Consider the following 12,663-nt stretch of genomic DNA (forward strand, 5'->3'; position numbering starts at 1 on the left):
AAAGTAACAGTCACAAAGGGAGAACACGATCAATGAACAAACACCAACACAGAACTCAACCAGAGCCGAAGTCTAAAATAAAGGAAGCTCATGACAGAAACATGGCATCCTTTTACTGGTCAGGGTCATAAAATGGAAATAAGTTAGTCCAAAACGCCATTTTTATATGTAGTATATTTAAATTGGGATCTATAACTCAACTAGAATCAGATATTTTATTACCAAGTAATAAAATACAACATGACAATAATTGGGTTTCCATTATAGATTTGTGCAGATGTTCCGAAATGACAGTATTTCCATCATTAGTTTTAGTGCAGTGGCTAAGAGAATATTTAGAGCAAAATCATGCAAATGATGATACAATCACCAAAGTTGGCACAAATACTCCTTAGACATTACTCTTTTGAACAAACCGACTGGCCACTTGAATTTTAAATAGGCGGCCAGGTAGGGGTCAGTTAAAGAATTACATAGGGTCCAAAATTAAAAATGCTCAAATCATTTTGAAAACTACACCACATTATTCGTCTGATTGTAAAGATTCCAAAAGATATAGTTTGGACTATCTGTGACTGAATGATCAGGAGTTATGGGGTAAAAACAGCAAAAATGGTGACAAAAGTCTAATCTTTTGACATTAGTTGCTGCACAAAGTGCTTAGTCGGCGAAAGTTTCACGTTACCCGACGAAAATTTTTAGCCTGCTACAGAGGAGGCTAATCTTATTTTGGCTGACAAAACTTCAGTGTCTTACCTCAAAAAAGGCAGCTACCATGTACCACCACTTGATGGAGCAGGAAGGAAGGAGAGACTTGCAGTGGGAGTGGGCGTTCCAGGACCAGAATAATCCATTGGAGATGTTTACAGACACCGAGGATGGGAGCGCTTCTCCTCTGGTGCGGCAGACTTGGCCATCTTTGTAATAGATGGACCAACCCGTTAGTGAACAACTGTCGCATTTTGGAGGCATGTTTTGGCAACAGCACATTGCAAGGCTGCTATAACCGTGAAAGTTATTGATTAACGTTCAGCTAATCTACAAGTTTAGCCGTCAATGTGAAACAGAGATTAGACGGATAATGTTGGGTGACTAACTTTAGTCGACTAAGTTTAAAAGGCTAAAAGCCTAGACTGCTGTATGAAACCAGGCCGAGGTGGGAAGCGATCTAAGGACCTTTTCACTATGAGGCAGCAGTGCTCACCACTGAGTCACCTAAGCCATCTCATACAAGCATAAAAAGTTCTCGCAATATTGAGAGGTTTTTTTTTTTTTTTTAATATACACACTTCCTTTAAGGGGTAGGCGTGGTGACCAAGTGGTCCGTGTGCTTGGTTTCAGTGCAAAAAGTTCCCAGTTCAAGTCCCACCCCTCCCACATGTCTCCATGTAATGTAGAGTTGTGTCAGGAAGGGCATCCAGTGTAGAACTTGTGCCAAATCAACATGCAGACCCACCTTGGACCTGCTGTGGCGACCCAGAGTGAGAACATGGGAGCAGCCGAAGGGAGTTCAGATTTCAGTACTTCAGTTTGTGCAATTTTGAAACATTTTATAAACAAAATGACAAAGCTACTTGAGAAAGTGATTCATTTTTGCAAAGTATTAGAAACATGATGATGGTGGCATCTAATGAACAACAGCCCCACCCCCGCCTCCTTGCCCTATTAAAATCAATTCCTAACTACGCCCCTGAATTCAAACCCTGCCTCACCTTTAAGTTGTTCAGCAGACTGTGGGCAAACATGCAGATGAGGCTCTCCTCATGAATAAATATTTGTTGTGTGTAGGGTGAGGACTTCTCTCCTAATGACCCCATGTTTCTATCTGCCATCTGTCTTGCTGTAGAGGATTTTACAAACCTGCTCTGCCTCTCTGCGGTGCCGGTACGCTCACACAGCAGTTATTCCACGTTGCTTGTTGATGCATAATTCTAATGTGCTCCTCATTTATAAGTCATAAGTATTGCTGCTGGACTTAAAAGGATTTTTTTTTTTTTTTTTTTTTGTGCACCCTGTAATGCACAGCTCTGTGCACGGGCAGCAACAGTTCAAAGTAGGTCAACTTAGTGGTAGCAAATTCTACAAGGCACTTATCATCAAACATTTCTATGTGTTTTTTTTTTTTTTTGCAGGACTGGAGGCTGCCTGAGCTACAGTACAGGATTGGTCCACAGCCCTGCCACTCTCAGCACAAATACCCTCAGACTTCCTCTGTCCTCCATTCCTGTGCAGCCTGGGAGGAGGAGGAGGAGGAATGGATGTGTGCTGTGAAAGTCGACAGAGCTCCCTCAGCCTGCTCCTTACCACCTGTCCTTGAGTGCACAGATGAGACAGGCTGCAAACTCCTCCGGCACCTTTTGTGTGTTTGTGTGAGCGGCTTCCTTCTTTGTTTTGGTTTTTTTAGTCATTTATCTTCTCGTGTGTGCTGCTGTCTCTCTCTACCTGTGGTGCTGAGGAGAGGAGCGACTGTCCTCGGCCGGAGGAGCTCTGATGGGAGGAGCTGCTGGCTGTGGTTGGTACTGGGGATGCTGAGCGGTGGAAGGGAGGGCCTGTTTGAGCTGGGACAGCAGCTCCAGCAGCAGGGGGAGTACCAGGCTGCCCTTCACTGCTTCCTCAGCTGCCTCTTGGGACTGACCCATGTGCAGAGTTTCACCTCTCTGCCCAACTGCTTACACCAGGTGAGCCTTTGGATGACACATGTAAGCATGTGCATGAGTGTGCATCCACTAAAATGTCAAGATGCACGTTGGTATCAACATCATAACTTATCACAGGATGCATTCATTTCAAATGTAACACCACAGTCCATCATGTGTGCCAGCGGGGACACTGTTTCAGTTTCAGTGGGACATGCAGCCTGCATAATAAAACCAGTAGAGCACTACACGTGAGGAAAACAAAGGGTTTATTGACAGTTTTAGTGCAATTAAAATAAATACTCAGAAGTGGCAGAAAGATAAACTACGACTCTCTTGGAATAAATAAATGGACTGCATTTATATAGCACTTTTCCGCTCACTACACACCGGGAGCAATAAGGGATTAAAGGCCTTGCCCAAGGGCCCTTAGTGATTTTCCAGTCAGGTGGGGATTTGAACTCATGATCTTCTGGACTCAAGCCCAACACCTTAACCACTAGACCATCACCTCATGTCCACAGCTAGAGTAGGTTTCGCTAAGGTTAAATACATAATGTGACATCACTGTCAATATGGCTGCGTACAAAGTGAATAGTAAAATAGCCTTTAACTTTTAAAGCCTGGTAAGTGTATTTTCTACATAAAATAGTTTTGAAGACTGCTGCTAGGTATGTCACAGCAATAAAAATAGCTAGCTAGCTAAAAAATAAAAGTCATCCATCTTCATTAGCTTAAACTCGTGAAAGTCACAAAAGGTTGTCAACCACCACTATATCTGGTTAGTTGGCCAGCAGCTACTTGTCTGTCTGGAATTTGAAGTCCCACAGGACCTTAGCCCTGTCCTTCTCAACCACCTTTGGCCGTGTCCCCCATCGGGACTTGGGGACTTCTAATCCGTATGCAGCACAGATGTTCTGTACACGATTCCCGACACTTGGTTGTGCCTCTCAGTGTCGCTGTCCCATGCTTGCATCCTGCTATTATGTGCTGGACTGTCTCTGGGGCACATTTGCAGAGCCTGTAACTTGGGTCCTGTCAGCTGTGGTAGACTCCTGCCTCTATGGATCTGGTGCTTAGGACTTGTTTTTGTGCTGCCATTATCAGAGCCAATGTGCTGTCCTTTAGGTCCAACTTTTCTAGCCACTGGTAGGTCTTCTTGATGTCTGCCGCTTCCTCTATCTGTGGAGGGTACATTCCATGGAGGGACTTGGTCTTCCATGATAACTCCTCCTGTTCCTTATCACCATTTGTCTTCAGTTGCCTGAGGCATTGTTGTAGCAGCTGATCTCTGCAGGGGGGGCATCCTTCTGATGTATTCATAGATGCTCCTCGTCTCATCCTGGATTGTGGCTCTGACACTCACTAATCCTCACCCTCCCTCTTTGCGTTGCTCATAGAGCCTCCGTGCATTATGAGGAGTTTTTGTGTCTTGACATCATCCATCCATCCATCCATTTTCTTCCGCTTTATCCGGAGTCGGGTCACGGGGGCAGCAGCTCAAGCAAAGCTGCCCAGACCTCCCGATCCACACACACCTCCCCCAGCTCCTCCGGGGGAACCCCAAGGCGTTCCCATGCCAGCCGAGAGATGTAGTCCCTCCAGCGTGTCCTGGGTCTTCCCCGGGGCTCCTCCCAACGGGACGTGCCCGGAGCACCTCTCCAGCGAGGCGTCCAGGGGGCATCCGGAAAAGATGCCCGAGCCACCTCAACTGACTCCTTTCGATGTGGAGGAGCAGCAGCTCGACTCTGAGCTCCTCCCGAGTGACTGAGTGTCTTGACATCAGTGGCATCTATTTCCTCCTGTAGCCAACTTATACCTAGCTGGGTATCTGATGACTGGTAGAGGATATGTATTGATGGTTCGGATCTTATTCCTACCATTGAGCTGGCATCTCAGCACCTGTCTTATCTTCTGCAGGCATTTGGCTGGGGCTGACCATGGGGCTGCATCTTCATCATGGTTCCCACTGGCCTGTGGGATTCCCAGGTACTTGTAGCTGCTGTGTATATCCCCTATCCTGCCTTCTGGAAACTCCACCCCCTCAGTCCAGATCCACTTCAATCTCTTCGTCACCATACGGCCACACTTATCCAATCTGAATGGCATCCCGATATCCTCACTGTAGATCCTGGTGAAGTGGATCAATATCCTTAGCTCTTCACCATGGTATATTCCGCACTTGATGGTGACTTGTGCGACTGCCTTGGAGTTGGCCTCTAGTGACGTCTTCCACAGTCCATTGGGTTCCTGATGAAGGTTTACCAGGGCACCGTTAGCCTTGTATCATGCCAAGCACTCCAGAATCCATGTGTGAGGCATTGAGTCATAGGCCTTCCTGTAGTCAATCCAAGCTGTACTAGGCCTTCCTGTAGTCAATCCAAGCTGTACTCTGGTTGGTCTGCCTGATCTTCGAGTCCTGTACTGCTCTGTCAACCAGTAGCTGGTGATTCAACCCTGTGGTATTGTCCTTCTTGGAATAAGGCTGTAACATAATAAAATGTGGAAAAATTGAAGCACTGTGAATACTTAAAAAAAAAAAGCAAAAAAAGCTTGAAACACAATGACCTTGACATGTTTGCTCTATTGAGCTATCCCATAATGCCTTGCACACCAGAGTGGCACTCCTATCAAAACAACATAACAACTGTAAATGAACATTATACCACCAAAATTTAAATTTTTATGCCTTTCATAACATTTATAAGAGACTACATGCATGAGACCACTGACCACTTGCCAAAACAAACAAATATCCATGTCTGCTACCTTCAACCTGCGTGGTACTTCATAATTGCAAACTGAATTTCAGAAATCTTATAAAGAAGGTGAGGCATGGTCAAAAACAAACAAACAAACAAAAAAACAGGCTGAGGTCAAAATACACGGCGTCATGGCCAAGACAAAATCAAAGTCGAAGACAAGGCAAAGTCAAAACACAAGCAGGCAGATAAGCAGGCAAAACAGGACTATGAACAATGGCTAGAAAGTGAAATGTATTCAACAATCTGGCAGGGGAGAAGAAAAAGTGAAGGGCTTAAATAACACCAGTGGTTATTAGGAAATGAGACACAGGTGCAGGAGAACAATGTGGAAGGGGGTGTGGCAAACAGAAGTACAGGGCACACCCACACTGAACCCTGAACACCAGACAAGAGAGTGCAGTTAAACAAAAGCAAAGTGAATAGGGCCCAACTCAAGGATAAACCTAAAACCATAGTGATCAAAACAAAAGGCCAAAACCACAGATGAACAAAACCCAAGTACTACTAAATAAGAAACAAAATAAAGAAGACCTAACGTGAAAGAACAAAGAAATAACCAAGAAACAAATTTAATTACTGAAAAGAGATCAACCACAAAAATAAAAGCTCAGACTAAACTAAAACGGAACTCACAAATGGCGACAGTAAAACAAACAGATTATTCAAAATATGACAAAAGAAAACCAAACAGGTGATACAACTAATGACAATACAATAGGGTGAACCAAAGGCTGGGCAGAAAGTAAGACAGAACTAGACACATGGCTCAAGAATGATACACAGAAGATAAATTATAAACCAAACCAGAGACTACCAAATGATAAACAGAAAATCAAAGACAGAAGATCGAAGAGGGAAGGCATGGAGACAAAACCATAACAAGGGCCCGAACAGGCAGAATCATGACATGAAGGAATGTCTCTGATGTGCAAACAAGCAGAATGAAGTTGACCAGAGCAGAAATAGCCAGTGACATCATGCCATAACATTGTCCTTGCTTACCCTTTTTTTTTTTTTTTGCTTTACAGATAGCAGAACTCTTCATTACTGAAAAGAACTGTATCCTTTTACTCACAAAAAGGGAGACATTTTCTGACAAATAACCAAAAATAGCCTTCTGTGTGTGTATGTGGGTGGGTGTGTGGCACATTAACGCACAAAGGTTTGTTGTTGGAGGCTAATTCCAGTACAAAGGGGGAGTGTAGAAAGCAGAGAAATGGAGTGAATGTCTCACTGCAGGTTCATAGTAGCACAATGTCGCAGACTGCCATACATTTTGCTCGGCCCTCAGGCTGTGTCTGCCTCTTAAGAGGATTTGTAGGTTCTTATCGTTGCACGACAGCACGGACGAGCACTAATTAACCTGTATCTGCACTTCACAGCTTCTATAAACTGTGTTACTGTAGGTCAGGAGGTAGAGATAAAAGAGAGCTGTGATGCTCCTCGTTACTGAGACACTTTGTTCAGATTATCTCCAAACACTCCAAACTCATTGTCCATTGGACAATGTAGAGTAAATTACTCAGCTTCACAGTATCGATAGTCAGTTTAGGTCCCGATTGCCATGACAGCTAACTTAAGACAGTCATCTATCAAAGCAGGGTGAAGTCTACGTTACGAAACATCTTCAGAAGTAAAGTTGGAATGTTACGTCAATAATGAGGTTTTCTGCGTGATGAATTTCTTATGTTAGATTTTTTTTTTTTACTTAAAGGGGCCAGTTTTCAACCAGTGCTGTAATTTTGGATTTTTTTTTTGGGGGGGGGGGGGGGGGGGGCATCTTTTCACTCTATATTGTTAATTTTACCCGGTTCTTATTGTAATACTGTCCCTTACAAAGTCTATTTATCAATTTAAATTTATTCAAAGTCACTGTGAAAAACAGGCCTGGATTATGAAGAACTTCTCTCTCGCAGGAGATCCATGCGTTCAGAACCTTGAACAAAGGACTAAAACACTTTTTATGAAACACAACATGGCCGTGACAAAGGCGGACCTTATTTCGCAAAATCCTTCCCTTATTGGTCACCGTGGGCATTAGAGGGAGGTCCAGCCCTTGCCCATAACCCACGTGATAATGGGATATATTATAATTTATATTGTAAGTTAAAACTTTTTGTTCTAAGCCGTAAAACAGGTTCAACCCAGTATGACATGCACATTTAGACAAATAACAGACTAAAAACCAAACTAAGAATATAACCATTTAAGTAAAATAATTATGTAATACCAAAACAAATACCAAAGAAAACAAAATAACAAAATAATATATAAACACACATAGATATATCTAACAATATAATAAAATAAAATTTTATGTTAGAGGTCCGGATGGGACCGGAGCGATTCAGGCTATGGACCCAAATGCTGGGAGCAAGGAACAGAACAGGTTGTGAATGAAAAGATGTTTATTTACAAAAAGGGAAATAATAATGCTGCGCTAGGGGTGCCTGCAGAGTGGAGAATCAGCCTGCTTATGGTGGTGGAAGATAGGGAGCTGCAGGTCCCAGAGCCAGTCTTGCAAACGAACTGAGATCTAGAGAAGTTCAGAGCCAGGGACCAGGTGGGACACACAGAGCCAAGAGCAGGAAGTAGGAGAATGGAGGAGAAAGATGGTGAGTGATTGCACTCATAACACAGGATGCCTTCAACAGTTCACAGGAGGCTTAACACAGAAGTGTTCATAGTTCTGAAAATAATGTTCTCCATTTAGGAAATAAGGTTTACTGTTCAGGAATTGTTCACAGTTCATGAATTATCTTCTGAGGTCATAGGTCAAGTGCCGCGCGACTGTGACACATTTCCAGTTAAGCGGGACTTGACGGCTTGAAAAGTTCTTAATAGTTCAATGTCAGAGTTCATACAGTTCTTAGGAATAGTTCTTAGACATGCACAGTCATAGGCAGGAATGAGTGATGAGCGCTGAGGCACAGCATGTGTGAATCGGCTCTGAGTGCACCATCTGGGGGAAAAAACACAAACTACAACTAGGTTAAAAACAGGATTGGGAAACAGACCAGGAAAAAAATTAATCTGTGAAATATTGATTCTGCACGCAAACTCTATCACGGCTAACCAGCTGCATAATGTTAAGCTAAAAAATAAACAAACCCTCACTGGCAATCGATTTGCAATCGATTTGTAATGGCTGACTGCAGCCTAAATTACGCGGCTAACTGTATGAACAGTCGTCTTTAAAAAGTTTATTTACAGATAGTGACCTAAACATACACACGTTTACTATCTCCATGCTATCAGACACTTCTAATGATATTTTCACCTCTTTGGTAGCAACAAGAAGCAGTTTACTCTGAGAGTTTTTAGCTTGGCCTGTACAATGACAATATGTACCTGATCAGCCTGTGATGGTGTTTGCCTTCTAAATCAGTATTGTACCCATTAAATTCATTTTCCCTGAGTGAAACAATGAATATCCAAAACTAAAACTCAAGCCTAGGCGGAAGAATGTCAGAGGTCCCACTTAATGTAGCATTAACATCATAAAACTGTACAATTAATAGTATTTAATGTACTCTCCAACACTATTTTAAAGCATATGAAAATAATCTTCAGCATAGTTGTCTTGTAGTTTTTTTAAAGCAAAAATATTTTACTAAAAAGGCCCATAGGGACAACCTGATTTGCTTCCTCCTTCAAAAATGCAAATATTCATATATGAAGATGCTTATGCCAACGCTTTTTCCAGAAGAAGGTGCTCACAAAGTACCTTACTGACAAACGGTCCTCCTCCACCATAGAAGTCGTGAAAAGCAGACTAATGACAAAATGCTTTTTGATTGTGACCACCAGAGCGCGCTGCAAATATGATGCTCAACATCTTCAACAATAACTACGGGACTCCAATTGTTTTTATTTCAAACGATACAGTATTTGGCAAATAATTTTTTTCAATGGCTAAAATGATCTTTTCCTTCAAGTCTGCTGTATTTATTCGACAACTAGGTCATGTTGATGGTAGACTAGGTAGCTCAGCGGGTTAAGGCATTGGCCTACCAATATGTAGACCTGGGTTCAATTTCCAGTTCCGCTACCTGTCTTTGTCCTTGAACAAACTCCCTAAGTAACCATTTGTTTGACATAAAGTCATTACAGTAGTAACCAAAGATCCTCCAAAGAGATTAGTACCAAAGGCATTGAGTCTTACGTGACTAATTTGTGTTCAAGTCGCCCAACTATACAGGAAGCACCAGGACCTGAAAGACTTGGATCTTTATTCTCCTGCAAAGATATTCACATCACCATACACCTTTGCCCAGCGACCTTGTGGAATATGTGGAATGAGTAAATGGTATTGTAATTACTATGTTGTTGCTGGGAAAAAAAATTCTAGGACCTATTTCTGGTGATCCTCCATAGTGACCAAAATTTTTTCAATTTACAGCTGCTGGTCTCGTGAGTCTCATGAGAGCTGAATTGTGGTGTTTGGTCTTTGCTATAATCCTCCAGGGACAGATTATGGAAATTTGGAATTTTCCCCACAGCAGCATGTTGTCTCTGGGTCTGAAGCAAAGGTCAATGAAAAACTGAATTTAACCTATTGGGATGAGTTGGTGATGGACTGGCTTGATTCCAGACAAATGTACATTAAGTGCAATAGCTAGTGGCAGTGCCATGGCCGCGTAAGGCTCAATGTGTTGTTATCACAGCTGGCAGTAAAGACAAACGACCTTTACTCAGAGCCAAAACCTCTTGGCTCCTGAGTATTTACTGATATGTGGTTACTGGAAAGTGTGCTGACCCAGATCTTTTGACCATGATGACAAATCAAGTCAATGTCAAAATATAAAAGCAAAATAGCAACATATATATCCTGTACTTTGAGCTGGTATGCAGTTGGTGGTTGCCAAGTTGTTAGCACACTTGGTTTTAGTGTGGAAGGTTTCCAGTTCAAATCCCACCCCTGCCACATTTCTCCATGTACAGTGGAGTTGCATCAGGAAGGGCATCTGGCGTAAAACCTGTGCCAATTCAACATGCAGATCCACTTCGGTTTGACTGTGGCAACCCCGAGTGCAAAACAAGGGAGCAGCCGAACGGTCTTACTTTTACTTTTAGCTGGTATGCAGTACAGAACTAGACTAGAAGAAGACTCGTTAGAGTGCTGAGATACCCAGAACTGGACATCTCAGAATCTTAAGAATTTTTTTTTTTTAAATATCCCACTTGTGTCCTTTTATCCAGCCAATATTTTAGCGGTTTTATGCCCTACCAAAGCCAAACCTTTCACAAATGACTGTGAAAATCTGTTTGAGCAGTATATCTTAGGTTGTGTGTTCTTTTCAAACGGGTTCCCCTCCCTTTTTGCAAATCCTTCCCAGAGATAATGGTGTCAGTCTTACACTCTAAACTTTTATAAACTAAACTAAAGTTTCATGAAAATTGGTTTGTTATTTTCCTTTGCACTGTAATGCTGCCAGCAGTCCCTCACCAACACCAGCACCACCACCGTTAAAATGGGTTAATGGCTTTTCTGACCCCAATGGTTGGCTTCGCCTCCTTGCTGCTAAATTCTTTTCCTATTGGCACCACAAGTGGACATGAATGAAAGGTCATTCTATCAGTCACATTGATTAGACAAAAGTAATATGCACATTCAAAATTATAATGTCACGGAGGGTAGGACCCGCAATGCAGACTCCTGGACTAGGCTTGGAAGTAAAAGAAATCATGGTCTTTAATTCAGGCTGAGGTACGGTACACAGAAGATCAGTCAGTGAAGCAGAAGTACAAACAGGGTCTGGGAAAAACACAGTCATGAGCAAACATAGACATCAGAGATGAGGCAAAAAGCCGCAGTCAAAATACGAAGCAGGATCTAGGTACACGACAAGGCAACAATAGCACTGAAGACAAGAGCTGGTGAGTGTGCAAAGACAACAAACTAGCAGAGGTGTGGTGGCTGGGAGGACATTAAATAGGGTGGAGTTAACAAGGTGCACATGCAAGTGAATGGTCTAGAAAGGGGGCGTGGCTGGAAGACAAAGATGATACACAGTGCAAGATAGTGAGGGAGGACAACACAAGATGGAGTGATGTAAGACACAAAGATGCGTGAACAGGTGCAAGAGCGTGAGTGGAAGAAAACTCAAAGCAGAAAGGGTCACAGTGAGAGATGAGGACACAAGAGCTGGTGCAGAGGCATGAAGTGACAACACAATCAGATATGAGTGAGGGACAAAGACACAACGGCAGGTGCAGGGGCGTGGAGTGAAAACAAACAGATGGGTGTGAGGAAAACGGAGAACAAAAATCAGACAGACTATAATACTACTATGAACAGGAACTTGAACAGTCATGAACATGAGAACTAATCAGAGAACAATAAGAAAATAAACACCAAGACAAAGCTAGACTCAAACTGACTTGTGACTGAAGTAATCAATAAAAGATAACAGATGACAAAACAAACAAGCAAAGACTAAATAACAGAAGTGATTTTAGACTTCCAGTTTTAGGCGTGCTTAGCACATTTTTAAAATCTAGATGTCCAGAAATACAATTTCCCATGATTTCACAGTGAAAACATTGCTTGTAAAAGCTGCATTCATTGTCAGAATGATTTAAAAAAAAAAAATGCATATTAGCAATGGATAACAGCCCATACATAAAATTCCTGCATTCTGGTGCAGTTTATATAACAAATAATTTAATCTCCTAATGTGGTGAAGGCAAACAGGAATTGCAACTTAGGAGCAGGTCTGAAATATTGAGAGGCTGAGTAAAGTATATTATCCTTGTTTTTATATTAGTCTTAAGAGCCTATAGTTATTGAAGATTTTTTATTTCATCTTAACAGATTATTATGTCATAGTACTTAGTACAGAACACTCACCCTGGTATCACTTTTCAATTACATTTAGACAGTTTTAGGCATTACTTAGACGGTGTTTTAGTTTCGGCTATTCATTTATTTATTCTACAAACTGATTGATGTCTTGGTTTTTGTTGTGTGGGCCGCTGAAGAGGAGGTACTGCTGGCCCACCACCACCAGAGGGCGCCCTGCCTGGAGTGCGGGCTCCAGGCACCAGAGGGCGCTGCCGCCGACGAAGGCTGTCAGGATGACAGCTGTCACCCATTACTGGACACAGCTGACTGCACTCAGGACGGAGTATATCAGCAGGACAGCGTCTCCACCTCAGTGCCGAGATATCGCCTTGAGCCTAAGGTAATCTTCTCTGCAGCTTATTTAAGTAAAATACTATAATACTTGTTAAACCTTTCAGGACAGCTGACTACCGAA

The 12,663-nt window shown here is 42.5% G+C and overlaps 1 protein-coding gene across 1 annotated transcript in view; it reads left to right on the forward strand.

The window, feature by feature from the left end:
- Positions 1 to 2,017: 2,017 nt before the first annotated feature.
- Positions 2,018 to 12,663, forward strand: part of LOC117531946 — a 46,729-nt gene continuing 36,083 nt past the window's right edge. Inside the window, exons 1-3 of the mRNA XM_034195134.1 lie at positions 2,018 to 2,053; positions 2,133 to 2,678; positions 6,430 to 6,460. Of these exons, the coding sequence (XP_034051025.1) occupies positions 2,018 to 2,053; positions 2,133 to 2,678; positions 6,430 to 6,460 (613 nt within the window). The remainder of the gene's footprint in view (positions 2,054 to 2,132; positions 2,679 to 6,429; positions 6,461 to 12,663) is intronic.

This window comes from Thalassophryne amazonica, chromosome 19 (genome assembly GCF_902500255.1).
Source record: "Thalassophryne amazonica chromosome 19, fThaAma1.1, whole genome shotgun sequence".
In the NCBI taxonomy this organism is placed as follows: Eukaryota; Metazoa; Chordata; class Actinopteri; order Batrachoidiformes; family Batrachoididae; genus Thalassophryne; species Thalassophryne amazonica.